This window comes from Dreissena polymorpha, chromosome 5, assembly GCF_020536995.1.
Source record: "Dreissena polymorpha isolate Duluth1 chromosome 5, UMN_Dpol_1.0, whole genome shotgun sequence".
NCBI classification, from domain to species: Eukaryota; Metazoa; Mollusca; class Bivalvia; order Myida; family Dreissenidae; genus Dreissena; species Dreissena polymorpha.
The window spans coordinates 116,708,213-116,726,148 of NC_068359.1; the positions used below are offsets into that span (position 1 = coordinate 116,708,213).

Below are 17,936 nucleotides of genomic sequence, written 5' to 3' on the forward strand. Positions count from 1 at the left end.
AATCGAATCATTCCTTAAATGAACTTAAACCGAAGCGATCAACATATAGTTACCGATCAGTAAGTCCTATCGAAACGAGGTATATAACGTATCCGGAAATAAAAACAAAGATCATGTAAGCAAATTACATAGCAACAGGGATATAAAACATAACGATATACACAATGTAAACAAATAATGATTTCTTTGTACGATGTTTCTCTGCAAATGAACATAAACAGAAACGATAAACATATAGTTACCGATCAGGAAGCCCTATCGAAACGAAATATAGGACTTAATTGGTAATTAGAACAAAGATAACGTCAGTACATTACATGGCAACATAGATATAAAACATTACGATACACATAGAATTAACATAAACACACCTCCTTATTTCTCTGTACAGTTAAACGTAATAAACCAAACTGCTATGAACATCAGAAAAACATACTTCAATTAGTTTTTTTTGCATATGAATTTAGGAATAATGCACGTACGTAAGGGGTTCTACGATTACACTATAAAGAAATATATATATATATTTTTTCATGTGAATTTCTGAATTATACAAGTACTTAAAGGGTACTACGATTACACTATTAAGAAAGAGGGTAAGTAAATTTAAGTAAGTAAGATACATAGTTCTTAATTACCTATGTCACGATATAAAGAAGCTTTCATCTAATGAATAAGATTAGTAACATATTTAGTAAACGTGTTAATACTTTATATTAGGTCGCAGCCAATACGTTTAATCGATAAATTTATTTCTTAAGTTCGTTAACAAAGAACATTCCAAGATAAAATGATATTCTCCATCAATCTTTTGACCATTGGTACATTTTCTTTCAATATATGGAATAGCAATAGGTTTATGCCCGGGTCAAAATTCAACTATTAGTTTAGAAAGAGCAATGCGATGGTTTTCATTTGAGATGCTTGAAAGGTACATGTTTATATCATTGTTTATGCCAAGATGCATATAAACAAAGCTCTTCTAGATTCCGTTAATCATGAATTCATATTTTGATAAAAACAATCCTTATTTCTCTTTTTGAATAATGAAAGAATTTTTTTTAGTCATACCTCTTGGTAAATCTGGTAAATAATTACTTCTAAAACCCCTATACTTAATAGATGCAAAGAACTAACTCATTTTTAGACGGTGTCAATTCAAAGTCATTTTTCATAATATTATATGAAACATGTAAGATTAAAACTAGATGCATAAAATTGGTCTGCTCTCTCCAAACCGTACATAGCTATGTAAACACTCGTTTGTTCACAGGAACCTAATTACCTCGAACTTGGCATGATCTCAAACTGGCAGCAACAGCCTTTGCAAATTTAACTTGCGAATCGAGAAATCCTTGATAAGATTACCCTCTTGTTTGTCATTTTCATCCACCGATGAACACTTATTAAGCTGCATATTGAATTATCGATCCAGTAGATTGTTATCAATCAGAGTGAAAATAACAAGGAGACAAGGCTGAGATTTTGCAACTGATGCTACTGAAATCATGTTTCCCAGTATGGTTTACCATATGTGCTATTGGAAATGACTATTGATAAAGGTTTTACGGAAACCGTTGGTTTTTAGAACTATAACAAATGAATAAAATGTACACGCCAATAATATTAAGTATATTTAAATATAAAAACGAATGACTGATAACAAAACACGGAGTTGCCTAGACAGAAGATCAGTGTTATATTATTAAATGTTCTTGAATAACAAACATTTCCCTTCTCATGCGGGCGATAGCATCGTCAGATAGGATTACGCCTCTTGACTTGTATCGTTCGAGAGTATACAGCTCACTAGTAGTTGGTGTTATCGAGAACTTGGGAAATCCAAGGTTATTTTGCTCGAATTACATTCTTGAAAATATTAATACACAGTGAATGTTGGGAGAATAGTGTTACGTTACCAAATGTTTTCTAAAGAAAATGAATTTATTTTGATGAAAGATTTTAAATCGCGATAGTTTTTCTATTAAAATGATACAACAACGCACTCATATGCAAGGTGTATTTCACTGAAGTCGATGATTAAATGTCATGGATACATGCGCTTTGAAGCAAACACATTGCCGCTATTGAAAGTTTGCAAGAGCTACATGGAGGTGATTGAAAAGTTTCGCTTGCTATGAAGTGACAGTTATATTGTGTACATCTCTGAGCAGTGGAGAAATTGGTATGTAGATTTTGTCCGATATTGTACTATTTGCATTATTTTTATTTGCCACTGACAATTATTCAGAAAACTTAAACGTCTTTAGATACAATTTAATTAATTTGGTCAGCGCCTAATGAAGTGTAAGACGTAACGTAAATAATAACCTTATACATGACTGAATGAACGAAATGAAAGTAATACTATTCCATGCATTATGCCCTTTGTTGTGATATATGTTTTGTTTAATTAAATGCATGTTCAAAAGCACGTTATTCCCCATCTACATGCTTTAACGCATAGGTCGATTGATTATATAAAAAGTGTTGTAATACGAACACATGTTATAAATGATTAAACTGTTAAAGTCCATATAATACTCGAAAACGACGCATTATTTTTGGCAAATGATTAAGTTTCCAAAACACGATCATATTGTTAAGCTTCGTAGTTGTAGGGAAAAAACAATTTTTTAATAAGAAATCAACATTCCTTTATCGATCATTACACATATAACGCGTGCAGTATCATTCTCTAACATTAATGAGGATTAATTTGTTCATAGTACCTGTATAATTGTATTTTTACATTACTATTTACAATATTATTTGTGCATTCAATTTCTTGTTACAAACCTTATATGGCATTATAGATTCTTAAAGTAAAACTGGTTGTATTTTCGAAAATTTCGACGGCCATGCTAACTTAAAGATTGAACGTTGGTCATTATTAGTTTCATCATTTACCAACACTGCCAATATATCCGACCGACCAACATCAATACACTTTTGTGTTATTGAAAGAAATGATTTTAATATATGATACATGGCATATAATTAAGCGGTAAACGTATAACTTTAGATCAAACATTGATATGTGAACAATCATTTTATCCCAGAATGTTATTGTATTGAAGTTGGTTAATCTAGTTTGACTGGTAGCAACATATTTAGCCCATTAGAGAAACATTTTTAGTTGGTTCCGTTTCTTGTTTGCTTTATCTGGGTGCTCTTTTCATTCATCAATGCCAATCTCCACGCAGAGTTGTCGCTGCTTGCTTTCACAAACAATCCTGCTATGCTGATCCAGCTAGGCTGGTTCCCGTCAAATCTCTGCGGTTGCATCAATGCATACCGTAATTACTCTTAGTTTTCGGATGCTCAAAAATAATATTAAAATGAAAAAAAATCGTGTCCGAAAATTTAGATACGGAAAATATTCAAAAATTACAGGTGTCCGAAAATTAAGAGATAACAATTAAATGTCCGAAAATTTTAATTATATTGAAATAAAAGCAATGAATCAATGCACAATAGTGTTTCTGCTTTGAAATAAATACAACTTCACAACTTTGATAACTCTTTCCTGAAGTGATACAGAACAAAAAAGTTAAAACGTTAAACATACCTATTCCTTAATAGGAAGATATCATTTAAAATGCTGTTGAGTGAAGCGATTGTTTTCTACAGGTACACATTGTTATTTCCCCCAATTACGCAAAGTTTATGGTCCATTGCCCTCAGGCATGCGTCTCCCAGGTTTTATGACCTTAATCCCCCAATTACGCAAAGTTTATGGTCCATTGCCCTCAGGCATGCGTCTCCCAGGTTTTATGACCTTTATCCGTTTGTAAAATTCCATGATCGAAGTGTCACAAGATACGCGAATACAGTGCCAAAATCTGGTAAAATAGCGCTGTAAAATATACTGTCCGAAAATTTAGAGTCATTAATTAGACGCAAACGCACATGTCCGAAAATTAAGAGTCACGACAAAAAATTATTTTGGCCAAAAAATGGGGTGTCCGAAAACTAAGTATCCGAAAACTTAGAGTACTTACGGTACTCATTATGCTTCATATTGAATTATCGACTAACTCGATCGTTATCAGCTTGAGTGCGTCAGCGTGAAATGAGAAACAGTTTGTATAACTCCTGGAATAAACACCCACATAGAACTAAGTGCTTCTGAAATCATGTTTTTTAATCATTGATATGTATGAAGGGTTTTAAGAAAACAAATTTACGAATGAAGTGAAATTTTAAAATCACGTTAATATGAATGAACTTGCCGTACATGACTTGTGCAATAATTAAAAACACGTACCGATTCATTTGATATCCTATACACTCAATTAAATGTCCGCAGATGTATATATATATATGTTAATATGGATACCATACAGGGTTAACTAAATGTTGTCCCATCCATTGAAATTTATTCACGTCTTATAAGATTTTTACTGACTATTAAACATAATATTTGTTTGTTCAAAGTGTTTATAGAAATAGTAATGTATTTACGAAATATCGCTGCACATAGTTTTGATATATCAAATCAAACACATAAAGATCTAGTTGAGATAATATTGCAGCTTATTTTGATATTTGTATTAGATTTGTTCTTAGACTGTGTATACAATGAAGTGGGTCTAATAAAGCCCTTGTATAATGTAATATTTTTCACAAACCATGTAGATTGTTCAATGAACAACTGAAAAACATGTGCTTCGTAATAATTATATATGGACAGTTGTGCATCAAATTGTTCATCTTAATATGTTATAAAATTGATTGGAAGTGAAGTTTATAATACGGATAGCATGTTTTATGCTCAGGGACATTTGTTTTCTCTAGCTAAGGGCGATTGTCAGCAATAGTTGCCTTAACTTGTATTAATTTTGAATTACAGAGACATTTATAAATGTAATGGTAAATTGTTATTGTAACTAAATTCATACACATCAAATTTGATTTTCTTATAATCTCTCAAATGTTCGTATGCCATTTTCAGTGAACAGCGTGGAATTACGTAAATAAGTGTCGTCTTCTGTGAAGTGTCTGAGATGTATGCGGACTGCAAAGCTGATAGATCGGTATGCAGATTTTTGCCTGAGATTGTACATTTATTTGATTGCTTGTCTGTGTCTGACAGATACGTTAAATCTAAAAAAATACACGCGTCATTAGATGAAATGTAAAAAAACAACATTAAAAATATACCAAGTGGTAAATAATGAGAAATGTGTATACATGGCAAAATAAACCAGGTTTAGGTAAATATGTGTTAATTCGATCGAATGGTACAGTTTGTAATCACATAATAAAGTGACAGGTAAATGTTAGGTTAAATCCATGCTTTGTGACCCATATGAATTTGACTCCTGAAATTCTAAAATTATGACTTACAAGAACAGACAAGACACTAGTTTAATTCGAGATCAGTACACATTACACAATTTAGAGATATTGTAATGGAATGCAATAAATCAGTGGTCAGTTTGCTAAGACAAAGAAAATGCAAACATTGAATTACATGAAGTGTACAGACTAGGTAACATACATTTGGAGAGTGACGAACATGTATAATACGATAACAGATTGTATTATATATAATGCATATTTGATATAGTTTGCAACATCTTTAAGAACATATGCGTTAAAAGATCCCATTAAAGATTTAAATTTATATACAGATATACAGAAGGTCTCACGTAAAATCTTGTATCGAGAACATATTTGATAGTAATTAAAAAAAAAAGATTTTTCGTTATAATTTGATTATTTATCATTCAAAATGATGTTTTCACTAATTAATGTCATAGCCACACGCTAACCACCTGTGCCTTATAGTAGTGTAACATTGACACATGCATATACAAGATCGCGACTACCGATTTCAAGTACAAACAGTATCTTCCGTTTCTTGGTATATTACTAGAACCATAACGGCACGTATGCATTCTTAATGAGAGTGCACAAACTCTGAAGCGTGTAACAAATATCCACAGGTTAACAGGCACTATATCATCATATGCAAAGTTACTTTTATAATGAGCGTAATCTGTTTAAACTGAACTATGCAATAAGTCTTGCCATTGTTGAATAAAGTTGATTATTACTCTTCCCTTAAATACGACAGGCAAAAATAAATTGCATTTTCTGGATTTAAAAATACCCCTGAAAACACTTAATCATCTAAAAATTTCTTCACACAGGACGCCCAGTTAGAGTTACCCAGTTAACAATCTTCTAAAGCTTTAATATACAATAGTGAAATATTTATATTAACGCTCTGCAAAATCTTACGACAATACGATATTATTATATACGGTATGACGGTTACGAAATATATGAAAGCTATCGTATCAAGTCGCCGTAAAGTCCTTCAGATGAACATTTAATACAGATTTACACAATTTAAATGCACACGTTCAATATCTTTTCACTTGGCGAAACCCCAAACTTCGAACGTATTATTAAATGTAGAACCCACGAAACCACCGAACAATTCACAACACGTCTATGGACTGAACATATTTTTTTAAATTATATAACGCAATATTTAAAGCTTTTAAAGAGCTGCCAATTATTAGATTTTTATTTGTAGCACAATTCTCAGTATATTTAAAAACACGACCAAGATAATTAATTTGTATTGGTTCCTTTTTATACGACCATTTCTTGTCCTCACGTAGTGCGCCACGTTTTCTAAAAAACATAATTATAGTTTTCGAACTACTGACTCCACGTATTGCAATAAATAGCCAGATTATTTAAAGGGATCTTTTCACGCTTTGGTAAATTGACAAAATTGAAAAAAGTTGTTTCAGATTCGTAAGTTTTCGTTTTAGTTATGATATTTGTGAGGAAACAGTAATACTGAACATTAACCATGCTCTAATATAGCCATTATATGCATCTTTTGACGATTTTAAAACCTAAAAATTATAAAGCGTTGCAACGCGAAACGATTGAATAATTTGGAGAGTTCTGTTTTTGTCGTTAAATTTTGTGAAACTACGAAGATTGCTTATATAATGTATAAAATACGTCAATAATGTGTACTCGGCGGAATAGCTCAGTAGGCGAGAGCGTTTTTACTTCAGGACTCCCGGGGTCACTGGTTCGAAACCTGCTCCGGGCAATGTTCTTTTCCTTTTTTTTTTTTTTTTCTTGATTTTTTACTGGAGCTTTTACGATCCAATGTTTACATTTATCAATATAAAGCATTTAATGAATAAGTTAAAAAAAATGCCAAAATCTGTGAAAAGGCCCCTTTAAGTGTATTTGTACTTCTTGGGGCGTTTTGCCTAAAATCACCATATCATCTGCAAATAGTAAAACCATCAAAATAAATACTCTATATTAATACTATACATGTTGGATGATAAGGCAAAAACTGATGTATACCATGATACCTAGGCAAGCATGTACAAGTATGCTTTTATAAAGATGAAACAAAAAAAACAACACAATAACAACAGCTTCTACTCCAAGGAATAAACTTTTGTGTTTATCATCGTGCTTTTTTCTAAGTTGTCACTTTAATAATATGATTAAGTAACATCTGTACTTAACATGTATTCATATCACCACATCAATTCACAATTATGGTTATACAATAACCCTTAATCAAACACAGTTAAGTTGCCTTACACACATGTATGACTGAAGGGGATTACTGTGAGTCTGTGGGTTTTAACACATGAAAAACATAAGATTAATTTAAAAAAAAAACACAATATGGCTCGTTTGAATATTTATGATCACATCGCTGCAAGCCGGTCGGTCATTAATACGTGTAAGTTATTGCGTTGCACTTTTCACATTATTATTTTACGTTGTACGATTTTGAGAATTTTACTTTTGAAGTGATTTTTTAAATTGCTATTTTGATATTTTAATATAAATCAATTTCAATTAAATTTACAAGAAGTATTAGATATGTGTTGAATTAGTCTGAGTCCAAATTTCAACAATATGCGTTATTAAATAAAGGAGCTACGAATAGATTTGTATACGTGTTGCGTTAGAAAAGTCACCAAGTGTATATATTATTTACAGTCCACGCAAATCATATAATGTATAAAATTACGAGCGTTATATCTGGCAACTAAATTCAAATTTGTAATCCTCCGTGGTCGTGGAAAGAAACAATATTTTAATTGGGAAACCTAAAAGACATAAATAATAATGTTAATTACTTAATACGTATAATGCGCATAGTATTGCAGGTAATATTATGAATTAAAGGTTTATCTTGTTCAAAGAATATTCTTTATTGTATATCTTTTATTTTTTGGAATACAAACAATATATACGAAAAATAAACGCATACTATTTTATAGACCAGAAGGGCATACTTCATTTACTTAAAACGCGCAGGGTACCGTCGAAAGTCATACACACTTTATTGTTGTTGTTGTGTCCAATTGTGGGAGACAGCTTTCAAATTACCAACAAATTAGGAAGGAGCCCACCAAAATAAAAACAACTAAAAAAACAAAGATAATGATATTTAAAAAAATAACCTAACTTAAAGATTGTAGCAGACTAATGGTAAATATCACATTGGTATTTTTCTTGGTTATCATAATAATCTAATATCAATAACATGATTTTATTAATGAGGAGACCTTTCAAGCGGAAATAAAACAAAAAAAGTTATTGAAATTTTGTCATGCCACCTCATTGGTAAAACATATGCTCCCGCCGACATGATCTGATATAAGAAAAAGCCACACATATTATACGTATTTTATTGATACATTATATAATGCGTTTTTCCTTATATATTGGCAGCTCGTATCGTAATAATTATAATTATGCGATGTATATTCAAATAATATAAACAATTAAAGTTAAATATAGAGAAGCCTTATTAAATATAAGGACGAATTTAAATAAGATAATAATTTTTAACACTAATAGACCAATAAAAATCACTAATTGTAAGTGGATACATGACAATTGAAACGTTTGTCTAACTTGAAACTGAGATATAGTTGTATACTTGAGATATACATGTTTATTGAATACACTTGACTATAAATATTGAGGAGCACGATGATGGGTCAAACTGGCCCGCACTCTGGTGATTAGTATGCCCCATTATCAACAGCACATAATCATGTAACCATATTGACGGCTCAAGTGATCTTGATGGACGTCGTGCAGGAGTGGGCGTAAGAATCACAATTTTATCCGGTTTTAGTTTTCTTGTTACACGTTGTTCAGGCACTGATCGAGGCAGAGATACTGTGGGCGCTTTCGGAGTTACTGGAGTACGAGCAGTCGGAGGGAAGTTTGATTATCGCAAAGGGGTATCCGGAGGATAAATAGCCATGTTAAATGGAAGCCTGACATGAATGGCTCGGGGTTCAGGATTGCCAATGTATATATATCCGGGTAAAAGGGCAGGGTTAGGTTTAAAAGTATTCGACAGATACGCGAGCATCAATGCAACCTGTATATTAGTGGGCATTCTCCGTCGAGCTGTTTGGAAACACATGTGTATAACAACGGCACTTTCTGTTTCGTAGGAAAACTCGTCCTGAGCCGTCTAATCGTATCGTATTGCATATTGGTCAAACTGACGAACTTCGATTAGCTATCATGTTATATCCCATTATAAGGCCTAACGGCAAATATGATTTAGAATTCTAACAAAGTCGCTATTGTTAAGTGATGGTAGGCGCCCTGAAGGTTCATATCGGCGTTCCCCAACATTCATATGTCTGTTTCTAAGAGCGGCTGTTCGCATGGTTAAGGTGTTTTGTCATGTGCCACTAACGCCTATACGGTACGACCGAAAACGCGTAGCTGTTGATTTGTTTATGCAGCAATGTTTATGGAGAAGAGGACAATTACAACGAGCAAGACATGGTATAGGGGCGATAACTCTGGGTTATGGTTAGGTTAGGGTTAGGGTATGGGGTCGGGTTAGGGTTAAGGTATGGGTTAAGGCTAACCCTAACCCAAACCCGACCCCTTACCCTAACCCTAACCCATACCCTAACCCTCTACCCCCCACCCCCCATGCGCATTACAATACCATGCATCGCTCTTTGTCGTTGTCCGCTTCCCATGTTTATGTCTATGGGTGTCATTCGGCGTTTTCACGGATTTGTGATCGTGTATACCTGCCTGAGTACAAGGGAATTCGCTCTCTGAAACAGAAAAAATGAAGGCTGTTGAACGCCTACAAAATGCATAATCCTGTGATTTTCACTAGCGTTGATGTCGGTATGCTGTTGTTTTCCCGGTTAACGATTACTGTGTTTTTCCTATGTCTAATTTAAAAGCCAAAAATTAATACTTTATAAATGGACCGTTACCATCTAGTAGATAGCGACAGACAATTAAAATTTTCGTTTTATTACATCGTTTGTTTTAATGTATGTCACTTGTTTAGACTACTTTCGGTAAACAACATCCGTCCTAATACAGACCGAAACAGACGCTTTACGAATGAAGTCAATTATACCCATTATTAACAAAAATGGCGTAAACATTACCCGATATTACTAAATTATATTTGTATGACACTGCCTTAATGCAAAATATATAATGTAAATATTTAATTTGTGCGCAAGTTATTACAAACAAGTTATATATACATATATTTGACGATCATTTGTATTTTACATTTATTTCTTGCAGTCTGCACTTTGAACTTCTGCCATGAGATCTCAGCAGCATATCCTGATTGTACTGTTACTCGGCATGGGTGCTGTACAGTGTTCAGAGAGCATTGACAGTGTTCATAATGGAACTAGTGGTAAGTGCATTCTATTTTTTTACAGTTTGATATGAAAATCTTAAACACATACGCTGTTATAAGTTAATGATATTTAAGACAAAAGCTCATTATCATACACATGTGCAAGCGGTAAGTAAACGTTTATCACGAAGGAATATATGTAAATAAATGGCCAATGTGGTAACTCAAGCTGTTACTATTGTGTTATTGAAGAAGTTTATATTTTGAACAAATTTGAAACACAATTTAAAAATAATGTTACATTTTTAAAACTAGCTTTTGTTTGTTATTATTGTTTATCCACTGTGCAGTTGTTATTAAGCATATGTTCTGAAATATCTAAATAAGAATAAAATGCTATAAGAAACATTTTTCAGCTGCCAATTTTGTTGCTTTAAATTCGTCCGGGCATTTATTTATCATTGTATTAGATAAGGAAGACAATGCGAAAAAAGAGAACACAATATTTATGAAAACGCTTAGTTCAGTTTTTTTTTTCAACTCGGACAAGACTTACATTGATTCCTTAGATGCGTGTATTGAATGAACCTTTTCTCTTTGGTTTTATAACGTGTCTGCAAGCTATTATGCAAATTTGTGTTTGTGATACGATCGTTTAAAATAATAAATATCATGAACACTATTGTGTTATTGAACAATTTTGCCTAGTGTTATGGGTTTGCAAATCCAAAGTATGCATGGTGTATGCGTTAGCTGTTGCTTCTAAATGGCCATGTCCAGGATAGGCCTCTTTGCAATATTATATATATTTTCCTTGTAATTTGAATTGTTTGAATCTACTTAGAATATGACAGTTTGGCTAATAAACTTTTTAAACGGTATTTTTCCAAAAAAAAGGACAATCTTTTAGCAAGTCCCTTTAGGATCCAGTATCCATATTAGACTCCATATATATATATATATATATATATATATATATATATATATATATATATATATATATATATATATATATATATATATATATATATATATATATATATATATATATATATATGGACAATAATTCCTGATTCGACTAAACACGAATAAAAAACTTTATGCAGGCGTTTGCGAAGTTAGTTTGAACGTGAATCCTGTATGTGACATGCAGAGCTCCAGATAAGGATTTAGTCTAAAGGGTATTTAACCCCCTGATAGTATTGTTAAAGCGTATTTTACTCCTTTGTTTCAGCCATAAAGGGTATTTAGGAATATTAAGGAATATTTTGGGGTATTTTCCATTTCCATAGAAAACTGACAAATTAAATTGTATGTTTAATCTAGAAATATTATTATTTGTTATTTATATTATTAAATGCAAACAGAATGAATTTAAAATGACGATATGAGCAGAATTTCTTTAAAAATATTTCCGCAGGAGCTGCTGTCGCTTTAAACGTCCCTTTTTGATCCACAAACATGATGGGCCGCCATTTTTATTACAATCTTATTTTCATTGTCTTACTTTTGATTCAAAGGTTTAATTACACAAAAAAGTCAACTAGATTATTGGTTAAACCATTTACGCACTTTAATCGATATAAAATATGTACCAAGATTTGTATTGCGTTTTGTTACGCACTGGGCCGATTTTTTATGCGTTTTTTTATTTTTTCAATGCGTATATAAGCACATACGCCTCTTATCTGGAGCTCTGGTGACATGACAAACACGAATTGAATAATAAATCACTAGCAACATAATCAGACGAGAAATGGTAGTAATCATCCGCTATTCTTTAAGCTATCGTCAAATGGTGAATGCTTAACTTCTATCAGCATTGACAGTTCAAGTGAGTCCATAGGATAACTTTTAAACAGATCAAACATTTATTAATTATAAATACTAATGGATAACGTGGTAAACTTGGGCGTTATGCAATTAATTAATGTAAACAACTTTCAATTTAAAGTGCCATTATATAGATCGCTTAACACATAGTTGTTATAAATAAATAAAAAGCTATTTGTTATGCATGGCAATATACTTCACTAACAACAGTTCGTCGTACACTAGCGGTTTGTTCTCTCTGTATGTAATAAAGAGCATTTCTCAATACGGCTATCACAGAGATGTTTATCAATGTCCTAAGTGACCAAGAATTTCATTGGATTTCTGGAAGCAATGTTACAAATATTTACATTCATTATGCATTGATTCGGATTTCATGTATATATGTTCCAAACTATATTTGTCAAACGTCGGAAAGAAATTCCTTGTTAGCAGGAATGAATACTTGTTTGGAATCTATTTGATGACAAAAGTATATTCTTTGTTATAAATGATTTATAACTTATTATTCCCTAGTCATATATAATTGGCTAAAATAGTTGTCATTGGACCCCGTTTAAAGATGCTAAGAAAAACATAAGCAAATGGAACATATACCGTGCATCAATTCTCATAAATGTTTGGGTAACGAAAGTTAACGGTCCTAAAGAAATAAAGTTATTAAAATGTGCAATCATTTCACCGTATAAATTTATATATAAATTATGTGTTAAATATACATTTTGTTGTATATACAGTGTATTAACATCAAATACAACGATTTTGACTAGAGGTGCTTTGCCGCGAACTGGTAAATGAATTTCTGCAAGTGAATATCTCATCATATGTTATGTTCAGAGAATATTTTGACTTCTTTCTATAATGTTAAATTTATATCGTTTTACAATCATCTTCTCTTGATTGAGCACGAGATATACAATTGTGATTCATAAACAACAATTATACTCAATATTACTGACAATGTTCAATCTGCACTCTCCACTGATATCATCCACTATCTCTGTAGTTATTTAGCGCAGGGATGTTTATCAAAGTCAATTGTGGACAACGTGCTGTATACTTTGCGATGGGACTAAGAACGATAGCACGCACAATAATATCATTACATGTACCAGGAAGCGTCTATCAAAGAAGGAATAATATTGATTAACGGGAAATGATGCTTAGAAAGGAAAAAATCACGAATTTACGATAAGGGAATTTAATTTGGAAAACGATGCGTATTTTTTATTTTAAAATTTTACACAAATCTTTCATTTGAAAATAACGTAAAACAGGATTATTTAAGTGTTAATTAAAATCCATTCTTAAACCCTTATTTTTTAGTAAGGAACATCGTTTCTAAAATTAAGTTTGTGTTCAAAGAAACTTTTTTCAAATAAGTAATCAAAACGACACAATCTTCTTTGGCATTTTTCTCTTTGCTCTGGATATTCATTAGTGTTCTTAGTGACCAAAAGACCAGTTGATTTAACGATGCGATATACAATAATAGTACTGACGGAAATCGTTATGCGAGATCGGTACAATGTCGACACATTAGGGTAGGGAATAAGTCAATGAGTAAATGCGTGCATTTTGACACTTGCAATCAAGGCTACTTTTTAGAATCGCACAAATATTACTATTCGTGGTTATCCAAATAAAGTTATATCGAAAACAATAACGCCGTTCAACTGTGAATAGTCAATAGTCAATACATTGTATCTTTTAATAATCATAACAATATAACGACCTCAGAGAAACCTTACTCTGAGTCTGTTATTTAAATCATAAGTGCTTGTTTACATACAAATAGTACGAAATTCAACTTAGCGTACAACTTAGTAATAAGCTATGTTGATCGTTTGAATTATTGATTTATAGCTCGGCACAGATTGAAAGTTTGAAATGATTTACTAAGATTTGTCATGTGAATATTCTTTCAATGCTCCAGCACATTGTTATATTTACATAAAAACAGAACGTGAGTTATACCAGCCACACATTCCGAGGCAAACACGGACAGTTTGTGATGGCGTGTGGAGCTCTATGCTCCACGTGGTTGCTTATTAAAGTTAATCTTTAAGAAAGGTAATGATGCTAATTAATGAGCTGGGTTTTACGATAACAATGTATTAAAACAAATACAACAACGTTGTAAGTAATACCTGGTCAGAAAACCACCTGACTTGAAAGAACAAGTATTTAAATAGTCGCTAGATCAAAAGTGAAAGTTAATATGCACGTATGTTTCTAATGTAAATGTATTTAAATCTTTTAACATACACTTTTCATTTTTATACATCACTTAAGATAATATATGCGATTAATTGTCTGTTCATTTAATACAACTTTATACTAGGGGTTGGAATATAATGCTAGGGAATATTCAAATCCAATGGTCATTAGAGAATATTCTATTTCAATGCAAAGAAACTTCTTAATATGTAAAGTGCAAAGTTGCATTTTTGGTTAATTGCAGACGACTTGCCTCAATCAGCAATGGTTTGGAGAACAGCTGTCATTTATTACAAATGTAACTAGATGCTGTTTGGTATACTGGAGGTTGTCATGATTCGGGTCGTGTTTGTATATGTTTAATAGGGAGTTTAAACGGATGTTCATACAACTTGTTTAGTCTATTGTCTAAGATAATTGACATGGTATTCATAGTTCAGCGTCTCTGAAATAAAACCAGTGAGTCTGACGTTACCTTCGAATGGCCAATACTTTAACTTGATGTATACATAAAATAAGTCCATGATTTTCATATCTAAATTGGGTAACTCAACAATTAATATTTTTTTTTGTTTTTAAAACAAACATTAATTTATAAAGGTAGGAGAGCGTTCATTTCGAAATCTCTATATGTTATAGATAAATCTACAATTTAGATTCTAACTACTATTTCGTGAAAGCAATAAACAGTTGCACCTTCTCGAGGTTTGAATTATTTCACGAGCTCAAGTAATAAGGCGAAGACAACATACATTTTGTGTACAAAGAACGCATATAAGTTATATATCATCAGCGTTCTACCCAGTTGTTTTTGTTTATATCGTCGTGGTTCTAAACAAATTGCGAAAAAGCTTAAACATTATCTATGCGGTGTGATCCAAGTAATTTAGTATATCATCTAAATACAACTTGATTATGGTTATATGTTTACAGGAAATAGCTAATATTTTATAAAAATTTTATAAAAAATAAAATTGATTGACTGAAAATAAAGAACGATATAATTATCGTTTTGAAAATTGATTACTTTATCCTTTTTTATTGAAACGGCATATACTATACGATTTATAGTTGTGTTTGTGGCAATCAGAACCATTACTTTGCTAGTAAGTTTAGAAATGTAAATCATAGATATTAAAATCGATTTTCAATGTTCGCCTCAATCCCTACAAAGTAAATTGTTTGCTCGAAATAATTGACTAAATCTCATTATATGATCGGACGTGTGTGTGTGAAAATATCCGTGCAACGCTATCAATGATAAAATATATCCCGAATCTTCTCGACTCATAGTTTTACAGATGCGGTATCAAAGTTTCCTCAGACATCACATCTCTGTTCTAAAAAAAATAAGATGATAAATACAGAAAAACTAAAAATATTATTTTAAAATCATTAGATTGTTTGTTTTCTTAACGAATAAAGTTAAGCATTAAACCACGTTGCACAACAATCAAAATTGAAAATTGTCTTCGTATGTGTAGACAAACAGCTGTTTATAATTAAACTATTTTCTGAAGAGGGGCCTTGTACAAAAAACTGTTCAAACTTAGGCAGATCTACATCAGGGCAAACATGCGCCATCAGTTACACGGTCAATTAATAACCTGTTATTAAGAAATGCTTGGTTTATAAATTGCAGTAGATCATTTAGTCTTCTTATACTCACTGCAAATGTGTTATTCAAATCACTTAACTAACCGTGTTGTTATCGTTGTTTTCCTCCATGAGAAGGAAATTGTCATCAACTGTACGAGTTATGCATTGTGTTAGTTGCTGTATAACTATCAATTTATGTAAAACATGCTTATATTCAACGTTGTTTGACGTAAACCTTTTTTTAGAAAATTTATAAATGTGACGGTATTCTGGCTAGAGGTGCCGATTAATGTATACAACCATCGTGACAATGTTTTATTTCATTACGAGAACCATCATAATGTTATTATACAGCAAATAACCATCGATATACATAAAATACGATACCAATACTTATTTTCACAAAGGACTTTCATTTCAGAAACAGAATACTTTTGCAACAATTAATATAAATCACAAATCCCACGCACTCATTTACTTGCAAATCTGGACACATTGTACACTGTTATGTACGGTTTGGTAGGATATGAGGGAAATAACCATCGATATTTTCTGTATGATTGGCTTCATTCAACGCTGCAACTTTAATGCTAATGTCAGAGAATTAGACAATAACACATGGCTGAGCTGGTCCGGACGTCTATAATCGGCCCGCTGCCGGCATGACGGCCCGAGGGCCTTTGGTCCGATGGCCATTATGTGGCTAGGGCCGATTATAGACGTCCGGCCCAGCTCTGCCGTGTGTTATTGTTTATATTACATATTATTTTATTTTGTTCCTTCACTTAAATTCATCAACGAACCAACTTTTCGTACATTTATTTTAATTTAATTGATTACGCATTTTATGACGTATCTCATGTGACGAACTACACCAGTTTTAGCTAGACTATGCACTTTAATAACAACCATTTGGATGAGGTGGTTTATTTGACAGTAAAATAATGTTGTAAGAATCGAACGAATCCAAAACGTATTCCGGAATGTGTGTTTGTAAAGGATAAATGGAAACATCTGTAGGAATGAAATCAATCGCTACGAGTTATCATTCGACTTGTTTTGGTAACCAGTTGAAATAAGTTTCCAAAAAAGTGTTGTTTCAAATAAATTAAGATGAAGAAGTTGAAAAACAGGAGACGGAAATACATATTGTTATCGTTTTATGTTTATAATCATTGGGTTAAAGTTGTCATTGAGGTAAGCGTGCCGTTTACTAAATTTTGTTGCTGGGTGGCTTCTGTTAAAACTCAAATAGTGTCATCAATCTAACTACAATACAGTTTTAGTCGAAATCAATATTTGATTTATTATCCCAAGCATATGCTACGCTTACATTTCAGAATTTCCGATTATTTCGTGGATTTCTGACTATATTTTTGTCTAATTGTTGAATAAGACTGAAGTGGACGCCATTTTGTTCAGTTGCAGCCGCGCGATCGGATTCTTTCCAGATATAAAAAATCGGCCCGACTATTCGTGCCGAGCCTGATATATTACAAAAAGATCAGTCAGCTACATGTTTTTCTGTTGATCATACCTCTAGACTACGTCTTCAATTTTACTGAAATAATTAAAAAAGAATCGCTAAAAAGCTGCATTTTTAGCCGGAAAGAAT

The 17,936-nt window shown here is 32.2% G+C and overlaps 1 protein-coding gene across 1 annotated transcript in view; it reads left to right on the forward strand.

Annotated features, from left to right (window-relative positions):
• Positions 1-1,492: 1,492 nt before the first annotated feature.
• Positions 1,493-17,936, forward strand: part of LOC127882248 (neuronal acetylcholine receptor subunit alpha-10-like) — a 34,961-nt gene continuing 18,517 nt past the window's right edge. Inside the window, exons 1-3 of the mRNA XM_052430787.1 lie at positions 1,493-2,185; positions 4,958-5,039; positions 10,609-10,726. Of these exons, the coding sequence (XP_052286747.1) occupies positions 10,630-10,726 (97 nt within the window). The 5' untranslated portion in view covers positions 1,493-2,185; positions 4,958-5,039; positions 10,609-10,629. The remainder of the gene's footprint in view (positions 2,186-4,957; positions 5,040-10,608; positions 10,727-17,936) is intronic.